The sequence below is a fragment of the Xenopus laevis genome, chromosome 7S (assembly GCF_017654675.1).
Source record: "Xenopus laevis strain J_2021 chromosome 7S, Xenopus_laevis_v10.1, whole genome shotgun sequence".
Lineage (NCBI taxonomy): Eukaryota > Metazoa > Chordata > Amphibia > Anura > Pipidae > Xenopus > Xenopus laevis.
In genome coordinates this window covers 77,403,131-77,430,063 of record NC_054384.1, presented here as the reverse complement: position 1 = coordinate 77,430,063, position 26,933 = coordinate 77,403,131, and the positions used below count along the sequence as shown (strand labels likewise).

The following is a 26,933-nucleotide window of genomic DNA, read 5'->3' as shown; positions in this document are numbered from 1 at the left end:
CATACTAAGAGGCAGATTTATCAAGGGTCAAATTTCGAAGTAACTGGAGTATTTTTGAACTCCCATAACTTCGAATTAAAAAAGACCAACCAAAATGTATTAATTTCAAAGTCCACCAATTGACTCCAAATAGATTCTAGGAGGTCCCCCATAGGTTAAAACAGCAATTCGGCAGGTTTTAGACGGCGAATGGGCGAAGTCGAAGTTTTATAGATACAGTACATGATAAATTTTGATATTTGAATTTTTCTCAACTTCAAATCGAATTTGGACTATTCCCTAGTCGAAGTACACAAAAATTGCTCGCAATTAGAATTTTTGTACTTTGAATTTTCAAGTCGACCCTTGATAAATCTGCACCTAACTTCAAGGTGAACAAACCCTAGGGCTAGAGCACACGCTCAGAGAATCAGGCGTGTGCCCTGACCCTAGTAATCTTCGGGGCGACTAATCTCCCCGAATTGCCTCCCGCAGGCTAGAATGTAAATCACCGGTGGGATGGCACTGGGAGCGATTTGTTTTGCGAAGTTGTCCGAAGTTTCCTCGTGAGCCCTGACTTATAAACAAATATATGAGAGGACTGTGCATGGCAGGCATGTAGAGTGGCATAGATTTTTAAGGTGGCAGTAGCACTGGCCTCTGTAACCAGGCAGCTTCTGGTGCCGCTTCCTTCAGGCGTGTAGAGAGAAGGATTGGGTCGGCACCAGGTTTCCTGAGCCAAATGCCGAGCGTGACGATTCTTTTAAGGTGGTCTGCACTTCAGTTGCCGATTTGTATTCTGTTGGCTGCAAATGCTTCGTCAATGCATCTGTCTAAACACCTTGTCCTTTAAGACGTTTCAAGTGACATTTAGAAGCAGCCTGATTAACAATAGCCGGAATCCCAAACCTTTCACTGATCTAACAGTTATATATGCTGTGCCTTTCTAGCTTTCATTTGTATTTTGCCTGATGAAGGGGCCTTGGTGCTCCGAATCCGAAAGCTTGTTATTTTTGCTACTGGCTAACACGGTACCACAGTTTTTGTTGGAAACGCAGTGCTTTGCTCGTTGCTCGCATTACAAAAGCAGAAGGAAAAGGGCGGAGCGTCCTTAAGAGAATGCCGGTTCCTGGTTGGCCCAGGTTTGTGTCAGTTTCAGCCCCTGACCATTTAGTATTCTAGAGAGGTTCCGTTCCCAGAGCAGTGTGGCTATGGAAACTTGCAGCCTGATAGGCGATCTGTTCATATCAGCAGCTCCCCCTCTGCTCTGCATCCAATGAGCTGCACTAGTGACCCCGGCAAGACATGATGAGACTGTGGCAACGGGGCATCCTCAGCACTGTGTGAGAGCCTCACCTGCAGCCATATGTCTGTGAGTATTAACCAGTGCCAGGAGGAGGTATGTGTTTACTTCTATTCCTCTTTATACTGCATAGCAATAGGATCAATGCTGTGTGTGTGTCCTGTTATGTACAGATAAATACCTGTGCTAAAGGCCAGTGCATTGCTGATTAACATATTCACTAGCTCTGTGTATCTGATTCATATATATTTTATTCTGTTATGTAGGAATCAATTAATAATGATGTTATTACCTTATATACACTCATATTTAGTGAAGCCTCCACTCTGCCATAAGGTGGCATTATATTGGCAAGCCATCCTGTAAGCTGATCGTATGTAGAGACATTAGTGAGGGTTCTCTCTGCACCCTGGCACTGTCATTAGTAATAGGGCAGCTCTGCTCTCTCTGCAGTTGTTTTCTTATCTGTGCTGCAGTGACAGGCAAGGCAAGCAGCAGACTCTCCCCTGCAGTGGAAGTACTGTCATACAGAACCCGACCCAGTGGCGCTACAGACCCTCTCTAAATCACTCTCCTGCATGGCTCCATTTCTATTGCAAAAAAGGCTCATTGCAAACCACTGCGACAGTTAGATTGTTGTGAAAATCCGGGTCTAGTTGCCTTTTCCAGATGCTGGCTGCCCTGCTGTGGGGAGACTGTAGCACAGAGGTTGGTCCAATACATATTACAATGGAAATGCTTTCATGCAGAAGCTGACCCAAATCCTCCCAGGCAGTGGGGTACTGTATTCCGGAACCTGTTTCAGTCATTGTCTTGCAATGGTATCATTGCCATGAAGACCTTGTCCCAGTTATTCGTCTGGCAAGTCTGTTATACAGAACGTGAAACTGGGCATCGCAGTTCAGAACCTGTCCTAATCATTCACTGTAAGTGGAGAACAATAGTACTGACCATGGACTAATTGTGTTAAAGTGCTTGGAGCAGTGTAGCACATACCCTTGTCCAGTCACTGTTCTGCAGTGAAGATGTGGATCATGCGGAACGTCACCAAGTCACTCTGTTGCAATGGTGGGACACATGAATGCTGCATGATCCAGTCTTGTTGCTGCCATAGGGAGAAAGTAGTAGTACAGAAACAGACCTATGTACCTCCTGTACACTAGTACAGGATCTGACCAAATCAGATTACTATAGCTGAGAGAATTTATTACAGACCAATATCTGTCCTTGTTTTATAACTTGACCTATTCACTCACTTGCAGGCTGCAGCCGGGTCACTGTAGTAATACTATATCCAATTATTTCCCTTCAATCATCCAGTCACAGAAATGTAGAACCTAGCCTGATCACTCACCTTGATCAAATGCCCCTTTAATTTGTATAGTAATATCCTGAAAGGGCTTCTGTGAGCGCTTACTAGGTAACAGTTGGCTGGGAACACAATGGTTACTTAAATATGTGCCATTCCAAGCCCACCAAGGCCGCTGCTGTTACCCTTAACTTGATTTATGAGTTGCTGGTCTAATTTATGCATTGTTTTTCAAAGAGATTTGAATTCAGAGATTTTAATTATAGTTTATACAACACTCCACATATTGTGCCTTGTTTAAATTATGAATTAAGATAAGAATATCCATAGTTGTTTACCATTATTAGAAATGTGACCTATCATTCCATGTTGTGATAAAAAATCTGAAATGCAGGTCAAATTACCCTGGCCTGTAAACATAGCAGTGCAAGAGATCATGTCATGTCCCTAGTTTCTGTGATGGACCTGTAGCTGCTGAGACACAGTGATGCCCTACATAAGCAGGATTCATTCAATGTCTTTCTAAACAATACAGTGGATTATAGTGGGTCAATAGTATGTGATGCACACAGCCCACATAAGTATTGTACTCTTGGTCATGCACCGTGTTTATAAACTCAGCAATGAGCTGAATTACAGAAAGAAGCAAACTAATTCAGAGCAGCAACATTTTCTTTACTCGCGAAATAGAAGTGTTCTATATTTTCACAAAGACCCCAATGCTTTGTGAAATAACCAGGTAAGTCCTGCAGCAACCATTAGAAATTGGACCTTATGCTGTGTATATTCCTGAACATGCTGGCTAAGAATTGAAAATACTAAGCCATAAATGAGAGATTCGACTTTCTCCTTTACTTCTACTGCTTTATTTGTTGTATTTATATATGCTGGACAGATATACTGTGGGCTTAAAGGAAAACTGTAGGTGGAATATTATGCATTTGTAGCTTATTCTTGTGTCATGTTTTTCATTTTTATTATTGTATTTGTGGTTTAAAAGGGCAGGAACACTTAACTATATGAAAGGCAATATTTTTCAGATGCCAATAGGCAGTACAGTTATACTGAAACTTTTTTTTCTTTGGTTAATACTGCATATCTATCCACTGTGCATTTACAAAAAATACCTATTGAGTAGAATTGGGATTCTTTTATGTCTGAGAAATGTCTGGTAAAACCAAGCAAGCATTCTGCCATTACCTCATTAGGATGAGACATGAGGACCAAACAGAAATGGTCAACACACCTCTTCATATGAAGATCATCCTATCCCTATGGCCACCACTCTTTTTGATTTATTTCTCTGGTGGATAGGATGTTTTGACAGCTGCTGTTTTCCATCAAACTATATCCGCAGCCCACAAGACCTGTACTCCATAAACCTTAATGTCAATGGATCAGATTGAAAGTACTGTCAACTATCTAACATAGAATCAATTGTGCCAGCATAAAGATACCATCATGCTAATGATTTAGATTCTGTGATCAGATTCCAATGTGATCTGTCCCTCACACTCATGTGTTTACTGGCAACATTTGGGCAAGGCAAGATGAAAAGATAATGGAATAAAATATGAGGTAACAATTGTAGATCAGGAAAGTCTTATTGGTCTGTATTAGTTGCCTCCTCTATCTGAATTAGTTTGCTATATGTGAGTTGTTTTTATCACAATTTCAACAGATTTCAATATACAACATACTCAACCCAAATATAATTTCAATATACAACATAATTTCAATATACAACATACTCAACCCAAATATAATTTATTGGGCTTATAATGGCCATAGTTTTCTTTTATTGCCATGGACATACTGTAGCTACAAGGCATTTTATCACAACCAGGCTTTGGTTAAAGGTGGCTAGTGGTCACAAACAGAAGAGACAAAAAAAAATACAAGCAAGACAAAACAATGTTTGAAATTTGCTACTGTATATTCACAAGTTATTTTTGTATTGTGAGATAAAATAGTCTATGGAAAAGATTTTATTTCAACCCTAAAGGCTAAGCCATATAGCTGTTCTTATTCATATTACAAAATACAGTTATTTAGATAATTCATACTGTGCAGAATAACAAATGGCCACATGTTCTGCCGATCTTATATGGGAAAGTTTAGTTGCATTAATCCCTACTTATGGAAATGGTGTATTACTCATATTAATATTATTTCAAGTAGTGCTTTTCTAATACATTATTCTTCACAATAGTACACATATAAAGGATTTGAATGGTAAGCCGGTTACTGGTTTCTTACTAATGCTAAAGACATTATGCAGAGATCTCAAAGTTATTCCCAGATAAGACTTCTACATCACAGACCAGATTTTAGTTTAAAAGAGAACCAGACAGGACTACCCCTGTCCTTAATAGTGTTCCTCTTGGCATCTGAAACCTTAGCAATAGTGATGTGCAGGTCAGGAAAAACCCGCAATGCACCCGACCATAACCCTCAAAACCTGAACGCACAAAATGTTGCCACCATTCTCTCTGTAAGCTACTTCTGTGCACCTTTGGTTCCAAGACACAAAAGGGGCAGATTTACTATAAAGGGCAAAGTCACTAACGCCAGTGACTTTTTGGCAGAAATCACATCCGCGGGGACATCGCCAATTCACTAACAGCCACAGATGACAATTCGCTAGCAAAAGATACCGTCGCTAGCGTTCATTCACCCTCTATCGCCAGGCGACTTTTCACTCAGGCGAATGGTCGTTACTCCGCAAATTCACTAAAGTGCAGATTTTACTGAACGTTACCTCTTTGCAAGAGTTGATTTTGCCACCTCAGACCAGACGAACTGCTAAAATGAAGCTACACCTTCCTCAATCTTACGTCACTTACATCATATCTAGGGATGGGCGTATTTGACCGGTTTCGGTTCGGAAAAAATTAGCCGCCGGCGAAATGTCGCACGCCGCCATACAAGTCTATGGGTGTCATTTCCGCGGTGAAACAAGTTTAAAAAACACTGGCGACTTTTCTTTTTTTTAAGTGGGATTGCCTGCAAAAGTCCTAAATTAAGCTTTTTTGGATTAAGATTTTCCCCAGACATTTGAGGGGCATGGAACATTCATTTTTCTCATGACAATAACAATTACCTAGTTCTGTTCAAGGCAGAGAAACATCCTCACTATTCACACGTCTTCTGTAGCATAAAGGGCACTCACACATTTTATGACTTTCCAAATATAAGAAAATAACAGGGTCATCTGTTCTGCATGGCAGCTAAACACACATGTGGACTGGTGAGCATATACCAACTTTCCACATAAGCAGTCTTACTGCCAAGTAACTACTCCATCAGGCATTGCATGGGAAATCATTGTTTCCATTACGGAAAGATACATCTGTGCTAAACAAAGGCAAATTCATCTTTAAGCATTAATCTTAATACAAATAGTGTTTGGTGGGTAGGGTGCCCAGTCATTTACATGCACTGCTATTAATTTATGGAAGCAGAATACATAGCTGCACTGTTTTTCCAAGAGCAGAACAATATCCCATTCATCCATCAACACAGGAAGTGGGCAGCAGATGTTTGAATGGGCAGAAATACTGTATACTCTGTAAGTGGTTGTGACCAGAACTTTAATAATGTGCAGGCATCTATTTTGGGAATATTCCCCTGAAAAGAGAAACATTGGCACTTTTCTTTAGTATGTAAATCCAGTTGGAACTTGCATAAATTAAAGAGCCAGTATTAACAGCAGTGATATTTTCCATATCTTGAAGGAGATTGAGAATGATGCCACTTCTTTGAGCTGTGGGACAATATAAACACTAGGCAATTTTGCACCAGTGAGGTAATCCATAGCAACCAATCAGTAATTACATTTGAATTATCTACTGTAAAGCTGGCCATGCACAGCGATGTCGCCAAACGAGCAGATCTCTCCCCGATATGCCCACATTGGTGGGCGATATGGGCTGATCAGATCGTGGGCCCCAGGGCCCAACGATCAGATCACAATGCAGTCTATACGGGCGGTTGGATCGTTGGACCGCATCAACTGACAGGTGCGGCCGCGATCCGATGGGATTTTTTAACCTGCCGATCAAGATCTTGCCGACTTATGGTCAGATATCGATCGGGGAAGCCCGTCAGAGGGCCCCACACATGGACCAATAAGCTGCCAACTCGGTCTGTCGGCAGCTTTTATTGGCCCGTGTATGGGGGCCTTAAGTTGATTGGAAAAATCTGGTAACTTTGGTTTACTGCACTAGTGCAAAACTGTTTTTACATAGTACATTATACCTTTCAGTGCACACACAAAGTGCTCCCGTCCACAACGAACTTTGGCACTGCCTAATTGAGCACCTACTTGCATATATTTAAAGAAAAAGTGGCTGAGGAGGGCGGGATTTTCATGCTTTTGATGAAGCTGACCCTACAGTCCAGGCTCCCCTTTTCCCTGGACCCCCCCTGCAACATTAGGGTTTGTTTTTTTCTATAGTTAAGCCTCTCATAGCTTTGTCACTGTGAAATGAAGTGCAATGTGATAGTTTTCCTTGGCCTGATGAAAAGACTCATTGTAGCACTAATGCACATATGCTATGAAGAATCATGTTCAAGTACACCTCTTAATGCAATGGAACCCTGAAGCTACCACCACCCTGAACATGGCTGTTCCCACCTTTGACAGTAGACCTGCGTCAACATAATCATACACTTATGCCAGTTTAACACCATTGCAATTGCAGTGAACTGAAAGCCGTGCTTGCTTGCACAGTTGTACAATATTTTCCTGGTCCAGAAGTGCCATTGCATTTCATTGTATATGATAGGGATGTACCAAATACAGGATTCGATTTGGGGATTCAGCAGAATCCGAGTGCCTGGCTGAACCAAATCCTTAAAATAATACTTTTCACTGCACATGCAGTTCTCTTTAGCCCTTCCTAACCCTAATTTGTATATTTGGATTTGGCTCAGGATTCCACTAAATCTTTAATGAAGGAATTGGGATTTGGTGAAATCCCCAAATAGTGGATTTCCTGCATCGTTAGTATATGATATGAATGACTTTGTAGAAGGTCAGCAAAACACGTGTTTTTAACAAGTTTCACAATAAAAAGCTAATAAAGCAAAATATTGATCTGGGCTAAGGTTATGGCTATGTAACAAGAAACAAACAAATAAATAAAAAACTATAACGGTTGCTTGTACCTTTACCTGTTTTTAGTGTCTTTTAGTAATAATTACAGTAAGTGGTCATGAATTTCTAGATTTTTTTTCTGGCATCATTCTGTTTAATATTGTGAATATAAACTTTTTGAAACGGGAAATGCATTTTATTGGTCATTCTTATATTTTATACTTTGTTTCAATGTTGCATCTCAATATACCGTAGCTCTTTCCATGTTCTGCTTTTATGGTATTTTCACTCACAGAATTAATATGAAACTGTACCGCTAAGGCCTTTGCAGTTAAGTACTTAGCAGGAACATTTTGGAACCATAAGAAGGATTACTGATTCATTAGACCCCGGAGCCCAACTATTGTATGCGTGTATTTATAATGCCTGTCAGTACTCAAGTGTTTATAATGCTGCAAGAATATACAGAGCTGTACAGAAAAAAGAAACAAGATAAAACTTGCTAAGGGTATGTAATCGCTCAGATAAAATTGACTCAAAGTGCTCTTCAGAGCTCTTTTGCAATATAATTGTATACTGTAGTCCATTTCCATGTTAGAGCTCAGGGGTTATTTACTTGAAGAGGAGTTACCCAATATTATGCTATTACAATGTATACAATTGTAACAAGGGAATGTACCTATTTTCTGACGAATTTCCTTGTCATATCAGTTTGTCTCCTTTCTTGCTGCAGAACAAAGGAAAGGTGTTAATGGGCTTCTTCGCCTTTAAATTAAAGTGATACTGACACGTTCCTATAAAAATAGGAATGTGTCGGTATCAGTGAAAAGAAACTGCACTAGAAATATAAGCAGCTAAAAGCTCCCCAAAGCCGCCCCTAGCCCGGCAAACCTTAGTAATGGCGGGCTGGCTAATTACAAATAAAAGCGGACTTCAGCCTATGTAGAGATGGCCCTGCCCCCAGCCAAGCGTGCCTGAAACAACTCAAAAAGATGATTTAATAGTGAAGGAGGGTCGCCTTTACTAAGGTTCGCTGGGCTGGGGGCGACTTTGGGGGGCTTTTAGCTGCTTATATTTTGTGTGCAGCTTCTTTTCACCAATACCGACATGTTCCTATTTTTATAGGAATGTGTCAGTATCACTTTAACTTTAAGTATGATGATGATGATGATGAGAGTCATATTCTGACACAATTTGCAATTGGTTTTCATTTTGTATTATTTATGGTTTTTGAGTTATTTAGCTTTTTATTCAGCAGCTCTCCAGTTTGCAGTTTTTGCAATCTGATTACTAGAGTCCAAATTACCTTAGCAACCGTGCATTAATTGGAATAAGAGACTGGAAAATGAATAGGAGAGGCCTGAATTGAAAGAAGAGTAATAAAAAGTAGCAATAACAATCAATTTATAGCCTTACAGAGTATTTGTTTTTTTAAACAGGGTCAACAAGGCAATTATATAATTAAAAGAACAAAAAATTAAGGCCATTTGAAAGGTTACTTAAAATTAGCCAGAGGCCCAATAGTGACTCTTAACGACTACGTCATCTTACAACAGCCCCTCTGGCATTTTCCAAAATCTTGGCCTGTCTGGGATCTATTATCCAGAAACCCATTATTTTGAAAGCTGTACATGAGAATGTCTGTCCTGTTTAATCAAACTGTTTTTTCATAATAAAACAATATTGTACTTTGTACTTGGTGGTAATTAAGCTGCATAAATTCTCATTGCTAGCAAAGCAATCCTTTTGCTTTTTGGGATCTAAATGAAGACAAAACCTCAATGCCTAAGCATTCTACCTTATCCTATGCCTGTACCTGGACATGGTATGTAATATAAAATAAAGAAAAATGAAAATAAAAACTACCGACGAAAACCTGTGATTTTGTGATAAGATGAAAAAAAAAACCAATATGATGAATGTGATGCAGCTCACTAAAGGAAAAAAAATGTAATTTTATTTGCATAGTGCTGACAGTTTTCTCAAAGGTGAGTTCACAGCAATAAGTGACCTGGCTGGTGCCACACATCCTGCTTCTCCTGCTCTGTATTTTTAAAACAGTGAAAAATAAACAGAACAGAGCTGCATCATTTTATGACTTCACCCATTTTAAGTAGTAAAAGTTATCAAAAGTTTAAGGGCTCTTACAGATGAGAGTTTGAATGTGTGTTCCCCTATGCTGGATCTTTCTTATGTTCAAGTAAAGGGGGACGCAGGAGTGAACACAGCCCTTTATTTCCTTCTTGATTGTTGTCACTATGGCGCAGGCAATGGCTGAACACAGGTGGCACACAGATTTCGTGTAAGAGTAAAATAATGTTTAAAAGTTTTGTTTTATTGGTGCTCAAGGATAATGCCTCACCCATGCTTATTGATATGTCCAGTTTGTTTTATGTTTAGTCTTCTGTTTAGGCATAGGGATTTTCTTCTTGAAGCTGCCTCAGGCTTGCTAGACAGCTCCACAAATTTTGTTATATACTGTACATCCATGTTAAATGTCATTCATGTCTCTCTGCAGGGCTGTAGAATGAAAGCCACTTTCATATAAGACAGTTGTTAAAAAATACCAAGATGAACAGATATGTACTTAAAATGTAAAAAAACACTTCTTACCATTACTGGTGCTTTAATATGTGATCTTTGGGTATGGAAAGACTTCACTGTAACTGTACCGCACTGTTGCAAGCAATGTGACATTGCATTTAGGTGGAGAATTGAATATACAGAGGAGAAAGCTCTATTTTAATCTATTTTATGCACTCTGTACCTACAGTATTTCTATTATTAGAGGGTAATGGTGGATATTTTATGCACTCTGTACCTACAGTATTTCTATTATTAGAGGGTAATGGTGGATATTTCCAGTTCTTTGTTCATGCACCTGTAGAGAATTCTTTGCATGCATTCTCTGTATGGGCTGAAGATTTGGATTTCCGCCTACATTGCACATCTTTGTACTCTCAGCATCTTGTGGAGGGAGGGTTTAATTACCAGCTCCCCACTGTGATTACAAATGGAAAGAAATTGCTTCTTGTAGAGTATCTATTTTTACCCAGCACTAATCAGCAGCCTGTAGGTGTAGCGCAGGGTACAGCAGCATGGTGAGGGCAAGGAACATTCAGTGATGAATCAGTACTGACTATAGGGTGTAAAGCTATCCTCGTCTCTTGTTTTCCTACATCCCATTCATTAGTTCTGACATTGCTGTGAACCTTTATAATCATAACCCCTTCTTCTTTTGGATAAGTATATTCCTCTGTGCGGAAGTCTGAATGTATGTGGGCTTTGAAGGTGAAATGCTGCATGATACAACTAGAATCATGGGTGTCCACAGATAGGGGCATGGGGGGGGGGCACTTGCCCCTCCCTGGACTTGTACTTCATAATAAAGGATATTCTCTTGCTATATAGATAATGTATAAAGGCTGGAGTGACTGGATGTCTAAAATAATAGCCAGAACACTACTTCCTGCTTCAGCTCACTAACTCTGGAGTTAGTCAGCAACTTGATGGGGGGGGCACATGATACATAACTGTTCAGTTTGCAATTGATCCTCAGCATTCAGCTCAGATTCAAAGGGAACAGTTTTGACCCATGTGCCCCCCCCCTCAAGTTACTGATCTGTCACTGCCAAGAGAGCTGCAAAGCAGGAAGTAGTGTTCTGGTTATTATGTTAGACATCCAGTCACTCCAGCCTTTATACATTACATTTTTGGCTAACTAACTATATTAGAAATATTTTTTTATTTTGCACATACTATCTATTTAGACAGTTTTCATTTTTATACTGAACAATTAATTTAAGAAGATCTGACAAACTGTGTGTGTGTTATATAGACTATAAATGAACCTGTGTATAGCTGTGTAACTATATTCATTATTAGATCCAATTGGTACAGGTTGGCTGTGGGTTTTGCCTACAACCATTTTCTCATTTGGCACAAAGCACATTAACCCCTACAGTTTCTTGCCCCGCTGCTCCATTGAATCTCCACTGCCTCACTCTATTCACTGTCCTCTTTTACCCTTTCCCTTCTCATTCTGTTGAGTTACCCCCCACACTCACCTCTCTGTCCCTCTGCCTCACTCTATATATCTGTATAGAGAGAAATATTTATAATATTATAATTTTTGCACCTCATCCCCTCTCCTGCTCCTGTCCTATATCCACCTCATTGTTTATTTTTGGATGACTCTTATCTTTTAACCCTTCTGCCACTTTGGGAAAAAGCAACATTCCCCTAGATTGAAATAGAATATATAAACATAGATTCTATGCTAGTGACATTTCATTGTGCACAACTTCTTCCTGCTGTTGTTACTCTACTTTATGTGCATTTCAACCCCCATTTTTCATTTTTCAGTGGACCAGAAAAAATGGTGTAAAGTCAGGGTATTATATATTATATATGGGTTTGACCACAAAAAATGGTATAACATGCGGAAAAACTTAAATTTAGGGTATGTAAAAATGAGGCTTCACTGTATGTATCAAGCTGTAACTATTACTCTAGTTGGAATAACATTCTAGAAACCTCTGGCTAGTAATTTCGTTAAAAAAGTGTTATCCTGGCAAACAAGAAGTTTGTGTCACCAAGGCAATGCAATCCATGTGCAACAGTTACTATGTATATTTATAGAAAAATATGGGTACAAGTAATTTGTGTAATATGTTTTTTCCTTGTCCCCCTGGAAAATTCAGATACCCTGAAATGGGTTTCATGATTATAGATCCCATATCTGCCATACATACATCATAACTAACAGCTTCTTGATTGATTCTGCATGTAGAACTAAAAGAGATTGCACATACAAAGAACATTGTTGTTTTTTTCAATGCATGTGACTCCGCTTTGATGATTTTTATGTCTAAAACAAAGCACTGATACGTAGGTAGGGATTGATTTACCTTCTGCTTTGTGCGATCACATCACTACAAGTAATTTAGACTTTGGTAAAAGCACCCCACAAACAAATCAATGTTTTATCTCAACTGCAGCTTGTATACAGAAATACACCAGCTCACACAACAAAAATCACATTTTTTTTTAAAGTTTGCACATTTACATAAGTTTTTTGCACACATATTTGAAGAAATTAAAAAAAAACATTGGAACAGTGACTGCACTGGATGATCTGGTTACCCTGAGTGTACATACTGTAAGTTTTTTATAACATAAAGGAAAGAAAATACTTTTTAACTTAAAGAAAAGGCAACATAGCTGTGCATTACTGGACCAGGACAGACCCTGTTTGTGTAATGGTCATGTGTTGGGTGCAAGTTGTGCCTAGCATTTTCAGAATGAGGGTGACATCTTTTCTAGTTCAAGTATTCAAACCAATGTTTGCTTGTGGTTCAGAGGACCAAGTCTAGTGTGCCCCCTGACACAACCTGCTGGGTCCATCATGCCAGTAGCTCCAGGACAGGCTAGTAAATTGGCCACATTGGCAAGATGTCAAACATGCTTGTGCGAGCATGGTTTTATGCGTAATAGATCTTGCCAGACTAACTTAATTTCTTTTTACGAGAATGTAAGTAGAGACCTCGATTCTGGGATGGCAGTGGATGTGATTTACTTAGACTTTGCTAAAGCATTTGATACAGTGCCACACAAAAGGTTACTGGTTAAATTAAGGAATGTTGGACTGGAACATAGTATTTGTACCTGGATAGAGAACTGGCTAAAAGATAGACTACAAAGAGTGGTGGTAAATGGAACATTTTCTAATTGGACCAGTGTTGTTAGTGGAGTACCGCAGGGCTCTGTACTAGGTCCTTTGCTTTTCAACTTGTTTATTAATGACCTGGAGGTGGGCATTGAAAGTACTGTTTCTATTTTTGCAGATGATACTAAATTGTGCAGAACTATAGGTTCCATGCAGGATGCTGCCACTTTGCAAAGTGATCTGTCTAAACTGGAAAACTGGGCAGCAAACTGGAAAATGAGGTTCAACGTTGATAAATGCTGGTTATGCACTTTGGCAAAAATAATATAAATGCAAGTTATACACTAAATGGCAATGTGTTGGGAGTTTCCTTAAATGAAAAGGATCTAGGGGTCTTTGTAGATAACACGTTGTCTAATTCTGGGCAGTGTCATTCTGTGACTACTAAAGCAAATAAAGTTCTGTCTTGCATAAAAAAGGGCATTAACTCAAGGGATGAAAATATAATTATGCCTCTTTATAGGTCCCTGGTAAGGCCTCATCTGGAGTATGCAGTTCAGTTTTGGACTCCAGTCCTTAAGAGGGATATAAATGAGCTGGAGAGAGTGCAGAGACGTGCAACTAAATTGGTTAGAGGGACGGAAGACTTAAATTATGAGGGTAGACTGTCAAGGTTGGGGTTGTTTTCTCTGGAAAAAAGGCGCTTGCGAGGGGACATGATTACACTTTACAAGTATATTAGAGGACATTATAGACAAATGGCAGGGGACCTTTTTACCCATAAAGTGGATCACCGTACCAGAGGCCACCCCTTTAGACTAGAAGAAAAGAACTTTCATTTGAAGCAACGTAGAGGGTTCTTCACAGTCAGGACAGTGAGGTTGTGGAATGCACTGCCGGGTGATGTTGTGATGGCTGATTCTGTTAATGCCTTTAAGAATGGCTTGGATGATTTCTTGGACAGACATAATATCAAAGGCTATTGTGATACTAAACTCTATAGTTAGTATAGGTATGGGTATATAGAATTTTAATTAAAAGTAGGGAGGGGTGTGTGTATGGATGCTGGGTTTTCATTTGGAGGGGTTGAACTTGATGGACTTTGTCTTTTTTCAACCCAATTTAACTATGTAACTATGTAACTATGTAACTATGCTTCTGCACAAATATTTGCATGAATTGTGAATTATGTGTTCATCACTGCATCCATTTGGGAAACCCCACGCTTATAAGTATTTTTATAAATGACCCCAAACGTTTACACACTTCTCAATACTTTATATTAAAAAGCAGTTGGTAGATGTTACTGTGCAGTTTGGCTTACTGCCCAATCTATACTGGAACATCTTTTTAAAAGGTGGCGTTGTAAAAGTACTGTTATTGACATAGAAGCTGGCAATTCATCTAACAATACACTTGGTTGAATATTCACTTGTAGATTTCCATCTTTTGTCAGTAAAATGTTGTACAAAATGATTGCTATTGGTTATTGCTTTCCATAAGATTCTGTTTATTTTTGTGCTTTATTTACAGCTTCAACGAGTGAAGCCAGTGAAGGAGAAATCAGGAGACCAGTCTCCAGCCATGGAAGGAGCAGTGCAGCTTCTCACTCGGGATGCTCACAGCATATCCCACAATTCAAAGAGGCACTACCATGATGCCTTTGTGTGCATGAATAGGATGCGTCAACGTGGGCTTCTGTGTGACATTTTGCTCCATGTGGGGACTAAGGAAATAAAGGGCCATAAAGTGGTGCTGGCATCATGCAGCCCTTATTTCCATGCCATGTTTACAAGTAAGTATTTTTGTCTTAATTTATTTTTGTACTAATTATTTGGCTTGACAAATCAAAAAAATTATCAATGTATCCTTGCAAACTCAACAATGACTATAGCAACAATGAGAAAAATGTTGTGGATGGAAGTCACTGACCATTGTGAGATTGACCATTGTTATCAGGTAAGCTACCAATACTGCATATTCAGGATTTGGACCAAATAGCCCTACTAAACCAAAAGTAAAGATAAAAACATAGTTTGAAGAAATGTTGCTGATGTTTTTTAAAATATATAATTAGTGCACATAAGATAGATGTGCATACTATTAAGCTGTTTCTAACATTTAAAGCGAGGCATTGGCTGGTAAGTTGGTGACTTTTGGTTGATGGCCAACTATTAACCTAAAAACATGTCTTTCCTGATCAATATCGTATAGTGCTCATTCCAGTATTGATTTAACCAGTCCACAGATTTGCACTGGCAAAGGATTACATTGGCTGATAGAGGTTTTCTTGAGTCAACAGGGCCCCCATGTGATCTGGTCATTGGTCTAATGAGTCAAGTCCAAAACATATATTTCAAAACATTCTATTAAAAGTTAAAAAAATCAGTCTTTATTTTACATAAATATTAAAAAGAGTAGGCATACAGACCAATTGATGTTCCGCCTTAAGCGTTTTGTACCCACCGGTACTTATTCATAAGTGCCTATGAATAAGTACCGGTGGGTACGAAACACGTAAGGTGGAACATCAATTGGTCTGTATGCCTACTCTTTTTAATATTTATGTTAAATAAAGACTGATTTTTTTTTTAACTTAAAATATAATGTTTTGGAATATATTTTTTGGACTTGATATATGTGCCCTTTGAACTGGGGGCTGTATTCCAACAACGCTGGCCCTTTGGACAGGCCTTATATACTGCAGCAGTTGGTCAGCATTATAATTTTTGGATTGGTCTAATGAGATCAACTCACTTTGGCCATCACTTAATTGATATTAAAGGAACAGTAACACCAAATTAAATGTTTTTAAAGAAATGAAAATATAATGCATTGTTGTGCTGCACTGGTACAACTGGTGTGTTTGATTCAGAAACCTCACTATAGTTTATATAAACAAGGTGCTGTGTAGCCATGGGGGCAGACATTCAAAGCTGAAAAAGGAGAAAAGGTACAGGATACACAGCAGATAACAGATAAGCTCTGTAGTATACAACTGGATTCTTCAGACCTTATCTGTTATCTACTGTGTATCATGTGCTTGAATGGCTGCACCCATGGCTACACAGCAGCTTGTTTATATAAACTATAGTTGTGTTTATGTAGCGAACACACCAGTTTTACCAGTGGAGGGCAACAGTATATTAAAGTGTCATTCTTTCATTTTCATCTTTTGATGTAACTGGTCCTTTAAGTAAAGTGTATAAAGTTTGTCTTGATTGTTCCAAGTGGGCCCAAAAGGTTTCTTCCAGTTCTAATGTATAGATTTCACCATCCTAAGCTACCTATAGCTACCTATGGGGAGTTCCATAATTCCTCCAAGGGGGTCTTATACTGGCACATTTGAATCTCTGAGGTTTAGTGCTTTCCCACAAGACACACCATGCAGTCTCAAAACCACAAGACCAAGACAACAATAGCCCCACAAATATATACTTCATTATTACTTTAGATTGTTAAAGCTTGTTGTTTGCCTTACAGATGAAATGAGTGAGAGTCGCCAGACACATGTAACCTTGCACGACATTGACCCCCAGGCCCTTGAACAACTGGTTCAGTATGCCTATACAGCAGAGATTGTAGTAGGAGAGGGAAATGTGCAGGTAGGTGTAAACTGTGTTATTAGCTTATTTAATTACCCAGCCTCTGTAACATATGGCTGAAGATATTTATTGCATTGCTTCTTGTAGGGGTAAACGTTTTTGCTGTGCTGTGTCAAGGACATTTTGTGCTATATCAGTTCTGTATTACTCTTTTAGATGTGTTGTTTATCCTATTACATTTAGACTCTAAATAAATTATGCCATTCATCATTATCTTTGCCAGACTTTACTCCCTGCTGCCAGCCTTCTACAGCTGAATGGAGTGAGGGACGCCTGCTGTAAGTTTCTACTCAGTCAACTGGATCCTTCCAACTGCTTGGGGATCCGTGGTTTTGCAGATACGCACTCCTGCAGCGATCTCCTCAAGTCTGCACACAAGTATGTCCTCCAGCATTTTGTAGAGGTGTCTAAGACTGAAGAGTTCATGCTGCTACCACTGAAGCAGGTATTACACAGGCACATATTTGTTTTCTTTCGTGTCACACCTTACACTATCCAAAATAAATACAATGGCTAGGAAAACAGCAATGCTTTGTAGGGCAAAAAATAATGCATTGCAAGCAAACTTAAACACTTATACCAGTGAATTTCTCATTGACTTGTGTGCTGCCTTACACACAACATCAATAAATGTCCATCTTTTTTCCTCTGCACAGTACACTCATTTTACAAAAGATCAAGGGCCGATTTTTTTTTTTTGCTCTTTGTGTCTGCAATTTTAAGTTTTTTTTATGAACTTCTCCCGTCTTGTCCCTTAACTTCTCTCTTTCCTTTCTAAAAGCAGAATTGCCCTTAATAGCATTGATTCATTTCTCTTCAACAGAGTTCCATGTTTTGGTGACACAATCCACCTATTTAATAAGTTGCCATGCACATGCTGGCAATGCCCATTAGGCTGAATCTGCAGCCTTTGATGACCTTCATGAACGATAGCTGGTTAGGTATCTGTCAGATTCCTATTGGCAGGTTTGTAACCCTTGTGGTGAGGACTGCATTGGGCTGTGCATGCAGAATTCATCAGTCAGGAGTTCATATGCCACTATTGTGATCTGATGCACAGCCCAGGAAAATCTCCTTACTCTTTTGTCTCTTAACAACACCAACACTTAATCCATGCAACACTATACAGGCCTGGATTTAACTAGCAGGTGCCCCTAGGCCCATGCACCTAGGCCTAGGACTGAGTTTTATTGCGCTCAGTACCCAATGTCTGTGCTGTAATGTACTGTAAAGTAGTGATATATACATAAAGGTATACATCCATGCATACTGTTTTAATCAGAATGAATCAATCCCTGCTTGCACAGGACATGCATCTCTGAAGGCCCTTCTCTGACATTCTCTTGGTTTTACCCCCCTTCTTTCTTTGTATTTCTTATCTTGCTTAATACTGATATTTCCTCTATTTCCCCTATACACAAATCCAAACCACAATGCCCCCACATGAACCAAAACTTTCATATAAATAAGGGAATACACTGTTGCCTAGTAACTGTCTAATGTACAATGTGCTGGAGTTTCCCACATGGGGAATTGCCAGTACGTTTCAGCTGGAAGGAACTCAATGTGAATGTTCCTACTCTCTTTTCAATTACAGGGATTTATTTTCTTAATACTTGTCAGTCATCTACACATAGCCGGACACTTTTACATTTGCTTGCTTTGCCATAGACTGCCTGACAGATAATGTTTAATCATTCTCATTGCTCCACTGGAGTATTGTTCATATAACATACATGCAAAGAAAATGAATTACATGTGAAACAAATTACATTTAAAAATAGCTATTTTACATGTTTTCCCACAGGAGACATGGAACAAATAAAAACTCTGAGATACAGTAATAGTCTGATCTGAATTCAACCTAAGACCCCAGCTCTTCAATTTACTTTCATAATCTAGTCTTCTGTCTATTTGCCAAGCACAGTTCAGCATGAGCTTTTCACTGAGAATTATTAAGTCTGTCTAGACCCCCCTTCCCTTTCAGAATGTATAGCTTGTATCCATGAAGGAGATATTTGTATTGGTATTCAGTGATGTGCGGGTTGACAAAAAGTTAACCAGCATCCACCCGCTCTCAAATTACACCCAACCAGCTCTTCTACTACCAAACCCGACCTGCCCATCTCAGACGTCATGAAAGGAGATGGGCTGGGGCAGGCATATGGCTATAAATAGTGGGTGCCGGAAGCAGAAGCTGGCACAGTAAGGTCGCTTGCTCAACCCGCACCTGCAGTAGAGAAATACTTACTTGAAAGTAATGATTGTTAAACATTAATGTTATATGCATGTGGGATATTTCCTGTCTCATAGAAGAGCGACGATGGAGCCATTTGTTGACCCATAGTCTTATATAATTTTTTCAAATAGTAAACCTATTTATAGTCTGATACAAGTAGCCTTGCATGGGTTACTGGACATTCAATATCACTAACCCCATTTGATCCAAATGTAGGCCTCTTAAATCAATGATCGGATCACATAGGAGCTTCTGCAGACCCATAAATTGAGGACGCATTCATGGCCTTAAGTGGTCCTCTTTCCCTTTCTGGGTTTTTCCAGCCTTTCTGATTGACACATGAATGAGCCCTATTTAGATAAGACCAAAGGTGGCCATCATTTTAGTTCCATGCATGGGCAAGTAGGCTCTTAACTCAGTCAAGGGTAGCCGAGTTTTAAGACAAAATCTTCTTATGTAGATTCCCTTTGTAATTACAATCCTGTGCCCTTCAGAAGAACACTCAGTCTGTGGCCTTGTTTATGTGGTCATGGAACTCCTTAGTAATTTCAGATACCCTTTAAAATTACAACAGGATTAGATTATTTTATATAATATTACACACATTTTTGAAGCATATTAGTCAATAGTGCATTTTTTTTAAAAATGATCCTTAGCTTTTTCTGGATCTCATCTGCTGTTTTCCACTTACTTTCTCTATATCTAAATTTTTCTATTGTTTATATTCTCTTGATATCAGTCTTATTGTCAGTATTAAACCCTCTGCTGCTCTGGTGCTCATCTGTAGGTTCTGGATCTCATATCTAGTGATAGCCTAAATGTCCCTTCAGAAGAAGAAGTTTACAGAGCGGTGCTAAACTGGGTGAAACATGATGTGGATGGCAGAAGACAGCATGTACCACGGGTAAGGAACTTACCAAAGAGATTTTTAAGGCGGAATTTTTTCTTGTCACAGTAAACTTTTAGGATTGTGTTGACAGTGCTATTTTGAAACATTCCGTTATGTTAACATTATTTTATTGCATTTGCTATCTTGCTGCTAGTACCAGGGAGTTCAGTATAATAGTGAAGTCCTTGCAGCGACTCTCTTGCTCTTAAATGCCGCACTCACTTTCTCACACGTTTAGGTTATAACTTTTAGGTTACACATGCCACTAAAAGATGCTAACTTTGCTCCTCCACACCAAGTTGGCACCTTATTGCCTCATGTATGGTTTTGCCAATTCACCAGCCTGAATTTTGGGCCAGAAATCACCCAAATATCTGTCAGGCTGGTGTGAAACCCCACATTGCACAATGAGTCAGTCCTCCATATGATTTGATCATTGATCAGATCAGCCCGATTTGGCCCACTCTGTGATCTGTTGGTACATGACCAGCTTTAGCCTCTGTGTGATTTTTCTTAAAATAACATTTCATTTATAGGCCTGCTTTAGACATTACTTGCACAAGGACACTCTACAATTCTCTGAAATGCATTTTTGTGCTGTTCTGAATGTCTTTATTCTGTTGCCCACCAATCACTGCTTATTCATTTGCATTCCAAAAAAACATAAAAACCTTTACTTTACATTAAATGATACATTTATACAATAACTAAAACCATAAATGATCTTAATGATAAAAGCATTCTCCTACAACTATTTTATATTTTAATATAATTATTTCAACCGGTTATAATATTTAACCTCTTCAATTGCCACACGTCTACAATAAATATATTCCCTATGTATATATATATATATCCTGTTATGCAGCCTAGCCATTAGGAGCTGCTGTAGCTGTTTATAGCCAGTTGTTTTTCCCAAATCATTCTCTTAGTAGGAAGCATAATGAATATATTTTATATAACTTTTGAGCCATGTATGTAATCTGCAGTTGATGAAGTGTGTGCGCCTTCCATTGTTGGGCAGAGATTTTCTAATGAGCAGTGTGGACACCGAGCTGCTTGTGCGTCATCACTCTGAATGTAAGGATCTTCTGATTGAAGCTCTCAAGTACCATTTAATGCCAGAACAACGAGGTGTTCTGAGTAATAGCCGGACTCGGCCTAGACGCTGTGAGGGTGCCAGCACTGTACTTTTTGCAGTAGGTAAGGAAAGACGGATTTTTATCGAAATTTGTTAAAGGAAAACTATACCCCCCAAACAATGTAGGTCTCTATTAAAAGATACTGAGTAAAACAGCTCATGTGTAAAACCCTGCTTCATGTAAATGAACCATTATCATAATAATATACTTTTTTAGTAGTATGTGCCATTGGGTAATCTTAAATAGAAAATTGCCATTTTAAAAAATAAGGGCCGCCCCCTGAGATCGTAAGATTCACTGTGTACACATACAAACCACATGTAAGGTCACGTGAGCCAATTAACAGACAGAGTTCTGCCTTTTGCTTCAACACTTCTTCCTGTTACAGTTAGTGTTGTAGTATTTCTGGTCAGGTGATCTCTGAGGCAGCACAGATAGAGTCACGAAATGGTGGCTCAAGGCAAGAGATGTAAAAGGGCAATATTTATGTAAATATATATTCCAGTTTGGTAAGATTCTTTAATATGTCATTCAATTTGATATAAACTATCTGTTAATTAAGTATTCATTTTGGGGGTATAGTTTTCCTTTAATGCAACTATTACTCCTACCAGAATCACTTTTGTTAACATTTAAATGTATATACAGTATAAATATATGTATGATATGCAAAGCAAGCTTGATTTATATTTAAGTCAATTTATAGGTGAGTATCTTATTTAATAGAATAGTAGGGAACCTTTTGAACCAGCTACATTCATTTCCTATTTATCCACTGCTGTGTTTTTCTCCACATGATGCTATTTCCCTAGTGAATAGCACTAAATTTGCAGCATTTTTGCACCTAGAGAAAGTGGGGGAATTGAACTGGACAAGTTAGAAGCTTTCCTAGTTGCTGCTTATAAGAACCAAGAGTCAGTTCTAAGTCTCTCTCTCTCGCTCGCTATATATATTTATATATATATATATATATATATATATATATATATATATATATATATATATATAGTAACATAGTACCCCACTCAATGGGAAAAGATCAAGATTTATTGAAAAAAACTGACGTTTCCAACACCAACTGTGCTCTTTCTCAAGGATTTCACAAGTATACCCATTGAGTGCGGTACTATGCTACTTTATTTACCTTATTTATCTGCACCCGGGCTAGTTGCTAAACAAGTTTAGGTTGTGCTCCTGTATGTTTTTTATATATATATATATATATATATATATATATATATATATATATATATATATATATATATATATATATATATATATATATATATACACCACAATGAAAAGACAGCACCAATCAGGTCTTGAAAAAAAAGTGAAAAAATATTTATTCAACGTTTCGGCTCCTCACTTGAGCCGTCTTCAGGACTAGCCGAAATGTTGAATAAAATTTTTCTCAATGTTTTTCAAGACCTTATTGGTGTGGTCTTTTCATTGTGGTAAATATGGATTTTTTGACCTGCACACAGGCATGTGAATGTATATTTACTGAGTGCACCATAGTGCTTGGGGAGCAGGCTGCTTCCAGGAGAAAAGCACAGGGAATTTTTCAATGGACTGTGAGTTAACAGTTTGTTTTGATCCTGGATCACTGAGCTGCCAGACTGAAACACCAGAGATAGGAAAATTAAAGTTTAAACTTTATTTTTGGGAAAACGGTAAAAATGGAAAGCAACTAAAAAAAGTTTTTATTTCTGTGAATACAACAGAACTGAAAAAAGTGTTTGGAAGGTGAAAAACCCTTTTAACAATAATAGCCAACTAAATGCCATTTTAATTGAAAATGTGTGAACTTTGGAAACATATTTCTTTCTTTGAGTTTTAGATATTGTTAACTACTGGTGAAGAAAGGTGGCTGAGGACTGTTGTACAAAAAATGTATTTTGAGTAGTTCCCCGCTACTCCATACCTTTTTGACTGTAGCTGAAGGGTTTGACTGATAACAACCTATGGTCACAGTTGAGACTGAGCACAGCTAGATGTTCTGATATTTTCCTGTGCAGCTGCGATTTGTTTCATGTAAATCTATCTCCATGGAATAATATTCAAGTATGTTGTATGTCCAATCACAGGTGGTGGGAGCTTGTTTGCCATACATGGTGACTGCGAGGCCTATGATACTCGGACTGACCGCTGGCACATGGTGACATCAATGTCAACCAGAAGAGCAAGAGTAGGTGTTGCAGCCATTGGAAACAAGCTATATGCTGTGGGAGGGTAAGAGAGTGGAACCAGGGATAATAAGTTGCCTTAAAATAAATTCTTACCAAATGTTCTGCTAATATAAACTGAAGGTAAACTAGCTCTTTCCATAGGTATGATGGTACATCTGATCTTGCCACAGTGGAGTCATATGATCCTGTTACCAATACTTGGCAGCCTGAGGTTTCCATGGGAACACGTCGCAGTTGTCTTGGGGTTGCTGTTCTTCATGGACTGCTGTACGCAGCCGGTGGATATGATGGTGCTTCTTGTTTAAACAGGTGCCAGGATTTATAGTCGTGTGCTAGGACAGAAAGCAAGCCCTTTAATGATACAGCAATCAAAACATGCTAATTTATGGTTCTTCAAGTGAGGCTCTCTTTTTGGGAGACAAATATTACTGAGCCCAATATAAGAGAAAGGGAAATAACGAACAACAGTTAAAAAGAGGATTAATAAATTGCCTTTTGCATGGAAAAATATATGTCATAGAGTTCTTGTAGCTGAGTTAAATGAGGGGTGTTCCATTTCTTGGAAATTATTCAAACTTGTGTCTAATCTGCAGCAGTATTCTGACTTTGGCACTGTTCTTTTACAAATCCTATGGAGTAGAAGTACTGCAGCTAACATTCATTTAACTTAATTTTCAATCAATTTCAACAGAAGAACCTGACAGTTTTGCAAGCCAATTGTCCTACAGGGCAGATCTTCAGATATTTTGGATTTAGGCCAGTAGTATTAAAGTGCTGTGGCCTGGCCTTTGCTACATTTGTGAATGCCCCATCCACATGATGAGGAAATGTTCAATATCAATACATAGACCAACTGTTATCTGATATGATGCCAAGGTGGTCTGTCAAAATTGCCTGATTATGATGACATGCCACATATGTCTAGTGGACAGTTAGTATGCTCAAAATTGGCTGAACTGCCTCAACAAAACTGGGAAGCTATGTGCAACATCATTTTAACAACTTTGCAACAACAACAACAACAGAAATGGCAGACTACTCATTTGAATCAGATGAAAGGGCTCTACGGCATATTCAGAAAAGATTGAATATTCTAGTTACATTGTCCCTCACACTATGACATGAGGAAGGTTGAGACTGTTTTTGTTTTTCCCTGTGTTTCTTCTTGTAGCATGTAGGGCATGTACAGTCGAGCTTGAAACTTGTGAACCCTTTAAAATGTTCTATATTTTTATATAAATGAGACCTAAAACATCATCTGATTTTCAAACAAGTCTTAAAAGTAGCTGAAGAAAACCTAGTTAAACAAATGAAATAAAAATGTTGATATTTGGTCACTTATTTTACTCAGTATTTGGTTTGACCCTGTTGTGCAGCAATAACTGCAACTAAACGTTCGCAGTAACTGTCCTGCACATCAAGGAATTTTAGCCTATTCCTTACAATTGGATTAAGGTCAGGACTTTGACTTGGCCATTCCAGAACCACTCTTTGGTAGAACGACTTGTTTGTTTACGATAGTTGTCTTGTTGAATGACCCACTGTCTCTTGAGATTCAGTTCACTGACGTCTTGAGGTTTTCCTTTAGAATTCTCTGGTATAGTTCAGAGTTCATTGTTCCATCCCAAACCAGAACACTCCAAACAGCATGCTTCGCAGTTGGGATAAGGTTCTTATCTTAAAATGGAGTGTTTTTCTTTCTATTTTGACTTCATCCGACTACAAAACATTCTTCCAATATCCTTCTGGTTTTATCTTTGACAAACTGTACACAGTCAGCAATATTTTTGAAGGAGTGCAATGGCTTTCTCCTTGCTTTCCTGCCATACACACCATTTCTGTTCAGTGTTCTTCTGAAGTTGGACTCATGAACATTAACATTTGCCAATGTGAGACTGGCCTTCAGTTACTTAAAAGTCATCCTGGGTTCCTTTGTAACCTCTCTGACTATTAGACACCTTATAGTTGAGTATCTTAGATGATTGACCACTTCTGAGTAGTGTAACGGTGACCTGAGTTTCCTCCATTTGTACACAATCTGTCTGACTTGATAATTGGAGTCCACAATCTGTAGAGATGGCCATGTAACCTTTTCCAGCTTTATGCGCATCAACAACTGTTTTTCTGAGGTCCTCAGACACCCTCTTTGTTTAAGCCATGATACTCTTCCACAAATGTGTTGTACAGTATGTGTGATCAGACATTGCTGGATTCCCGTCCTTTAAATAACACAGGATCATTCACCCACACCTGATTGTCAACCCATTGACTGAAAACACCAGACTGTGATTTCACCTTCAAATGATATGATAATCCTAAGGATTAACTTGTTTTTGCCATACGCAGATATGTTATTGGATGTTTTTTTTGTCAATAAATATGTGACCAAATATCAACATTTTTGTTTAATTTGTTTACCTATGTATTCCTCATCTACTTTTAGTACATGTTCGAAAATTAGATGATGTTTTAGGTTACATTCATATGAAAATATGGAATATTTTAAAGGGTTCACAAACTTTCAAGAACAACTTTATTTGGGCTTACTGGAAACACGGGTGTGCAGCATGCTTCAGTCATTGGCCATCTTGTTTCAATAATTGTCTTTTACATTTTTGTTGGAGGAGGTCATGCTTAAGGATTGCTGTTGTCCTTTTAGATCACAGTTTACTTCACTTAGTGGGTTACATTTTACCTGTGTTTATTATGGGGAATACAGTAAAAAAAAAAATAAACCAAGAGGCTGATTAAACGGCTTTGGGTTTCAGTGTTAAGTTTTTCCTGTCATATTTTGTAATAATTTCTTTATCTGATGCACATTATGGTTATTGCAGTGCAGAGCGTTATGATCCCCTGACTGGCATGTGGACGTCAATAGCAGCCATGAGCACCAGGCGTAGATATGTTAGAGTTGCAACACTAGGTGAGTGATACTTTTGGTAATCCTGTGATCAGATTGTTCTCGCATTTAGAATGGACCATCTAATTATGAGTTTTTTCTGATGCTTTCAGATGGAAATCTGTATGCAGTAGGAGGATATGATAGCTCTTCCCATCTGGCCACAGTGGAGAAATATGAACCACAGGTAAAGAGCAAACTGTCAAGTACCAATTTGTCACACCAACTTCATGTTGTATGGTAAAAACACAGGGTTGGACCAGGTAGACGGGACACCAGCTTTTGTGGCTTTTGCTGGCCCAGACCCCTCCCTACTGCTCTCTTTCTGGCCAGCCCTGGTTGCTTCTCCAAGCTCCAACCCTGGACCCGGTCACTGACGGGTGAAGTAGAAGGTACGGTACACATGGAGGGGGTTGTGGCTGGGATGGGGGGGGCTGGAGGGGGGGATATGGCTGGGGGCCTCTGAGGCAGCAGACCTGGTGTGGGGGGCCCCTGAGGCAGCAGACCTAGTTTGACACTGTAAAAACATACCAGGCAAATAGCTATGTGCTTAAAAATCTGGAAAAATCCAGGCCAGCAAGCTGCCATCAATGGGGTAAAGGAGGCA

General features: G+C 38.8%; 1 protein-coding gene across 3 annotated transcripts in view; it reads left to right on the top strand.

Annotated features, from left to right (window-relative positions):
• Nucleotides 1-1,155: 1,155 nt before the first annotated feature.
• The window catches only part of LOC108697621 (kelch-like protein 17), a 35,150-nt gene continuing 9,372 nt past the window's right edge, over nucleotides 1,156-26,933 (top strand). Inside the window, exons 1-10 of one of the 3 annotated variants that reach the window (XM_041571411.1) lie at nucleotides 1,156-1,378; nucleotides 14,894-15,155; nucleotides 16,844-16,965; nucleotides 17,189-17,410; nucleotides 19,992-20,108; nucleotides 21,083-21,296; nucleotides 23,326-23,470; nucleotides 23,569-23,694; nucleotides 26,262-26,350; nucleotides 26,440-26,513. In XM_041571411.1, the coding sequence (XP_041427345.1) occupies nucleotides 1,346-1,378; nucleotides 14,894-15,155; nucleotides 16,844-16,965; nucleotides 17,189-17,410; nucleotides 19,992-20,108; nucleotides 21,083-21,296; nucleotides 23,326-23,470; nucleotides 23,569-23,694; nucleotides 26,262-26,350; nucleotides 26,440-26,513 (1,404 nt within the window). In that variant the 5' untranslated portion in view covers nucleotides 1,156-1,345. Of the gene's footprint in view, nucleotides 1,379-14,893; nucleotides 15,156-16,843; nucleotides 16,966-17,188; nucleotides 17,411-19,991; nucleotides 20,109-21,082; nucleotides 21,297-23,325; nucleotides 23,471-23,568; nucleotides 23,737-26,261; nucleotides 26,351-26,439; nucleotides 26,514-26,933 lie in introns of all 3 variants that reach the window. The other 2 variants (XM_018227830.2, XM_041571410.1) reach the window with 2 other exon arrangements.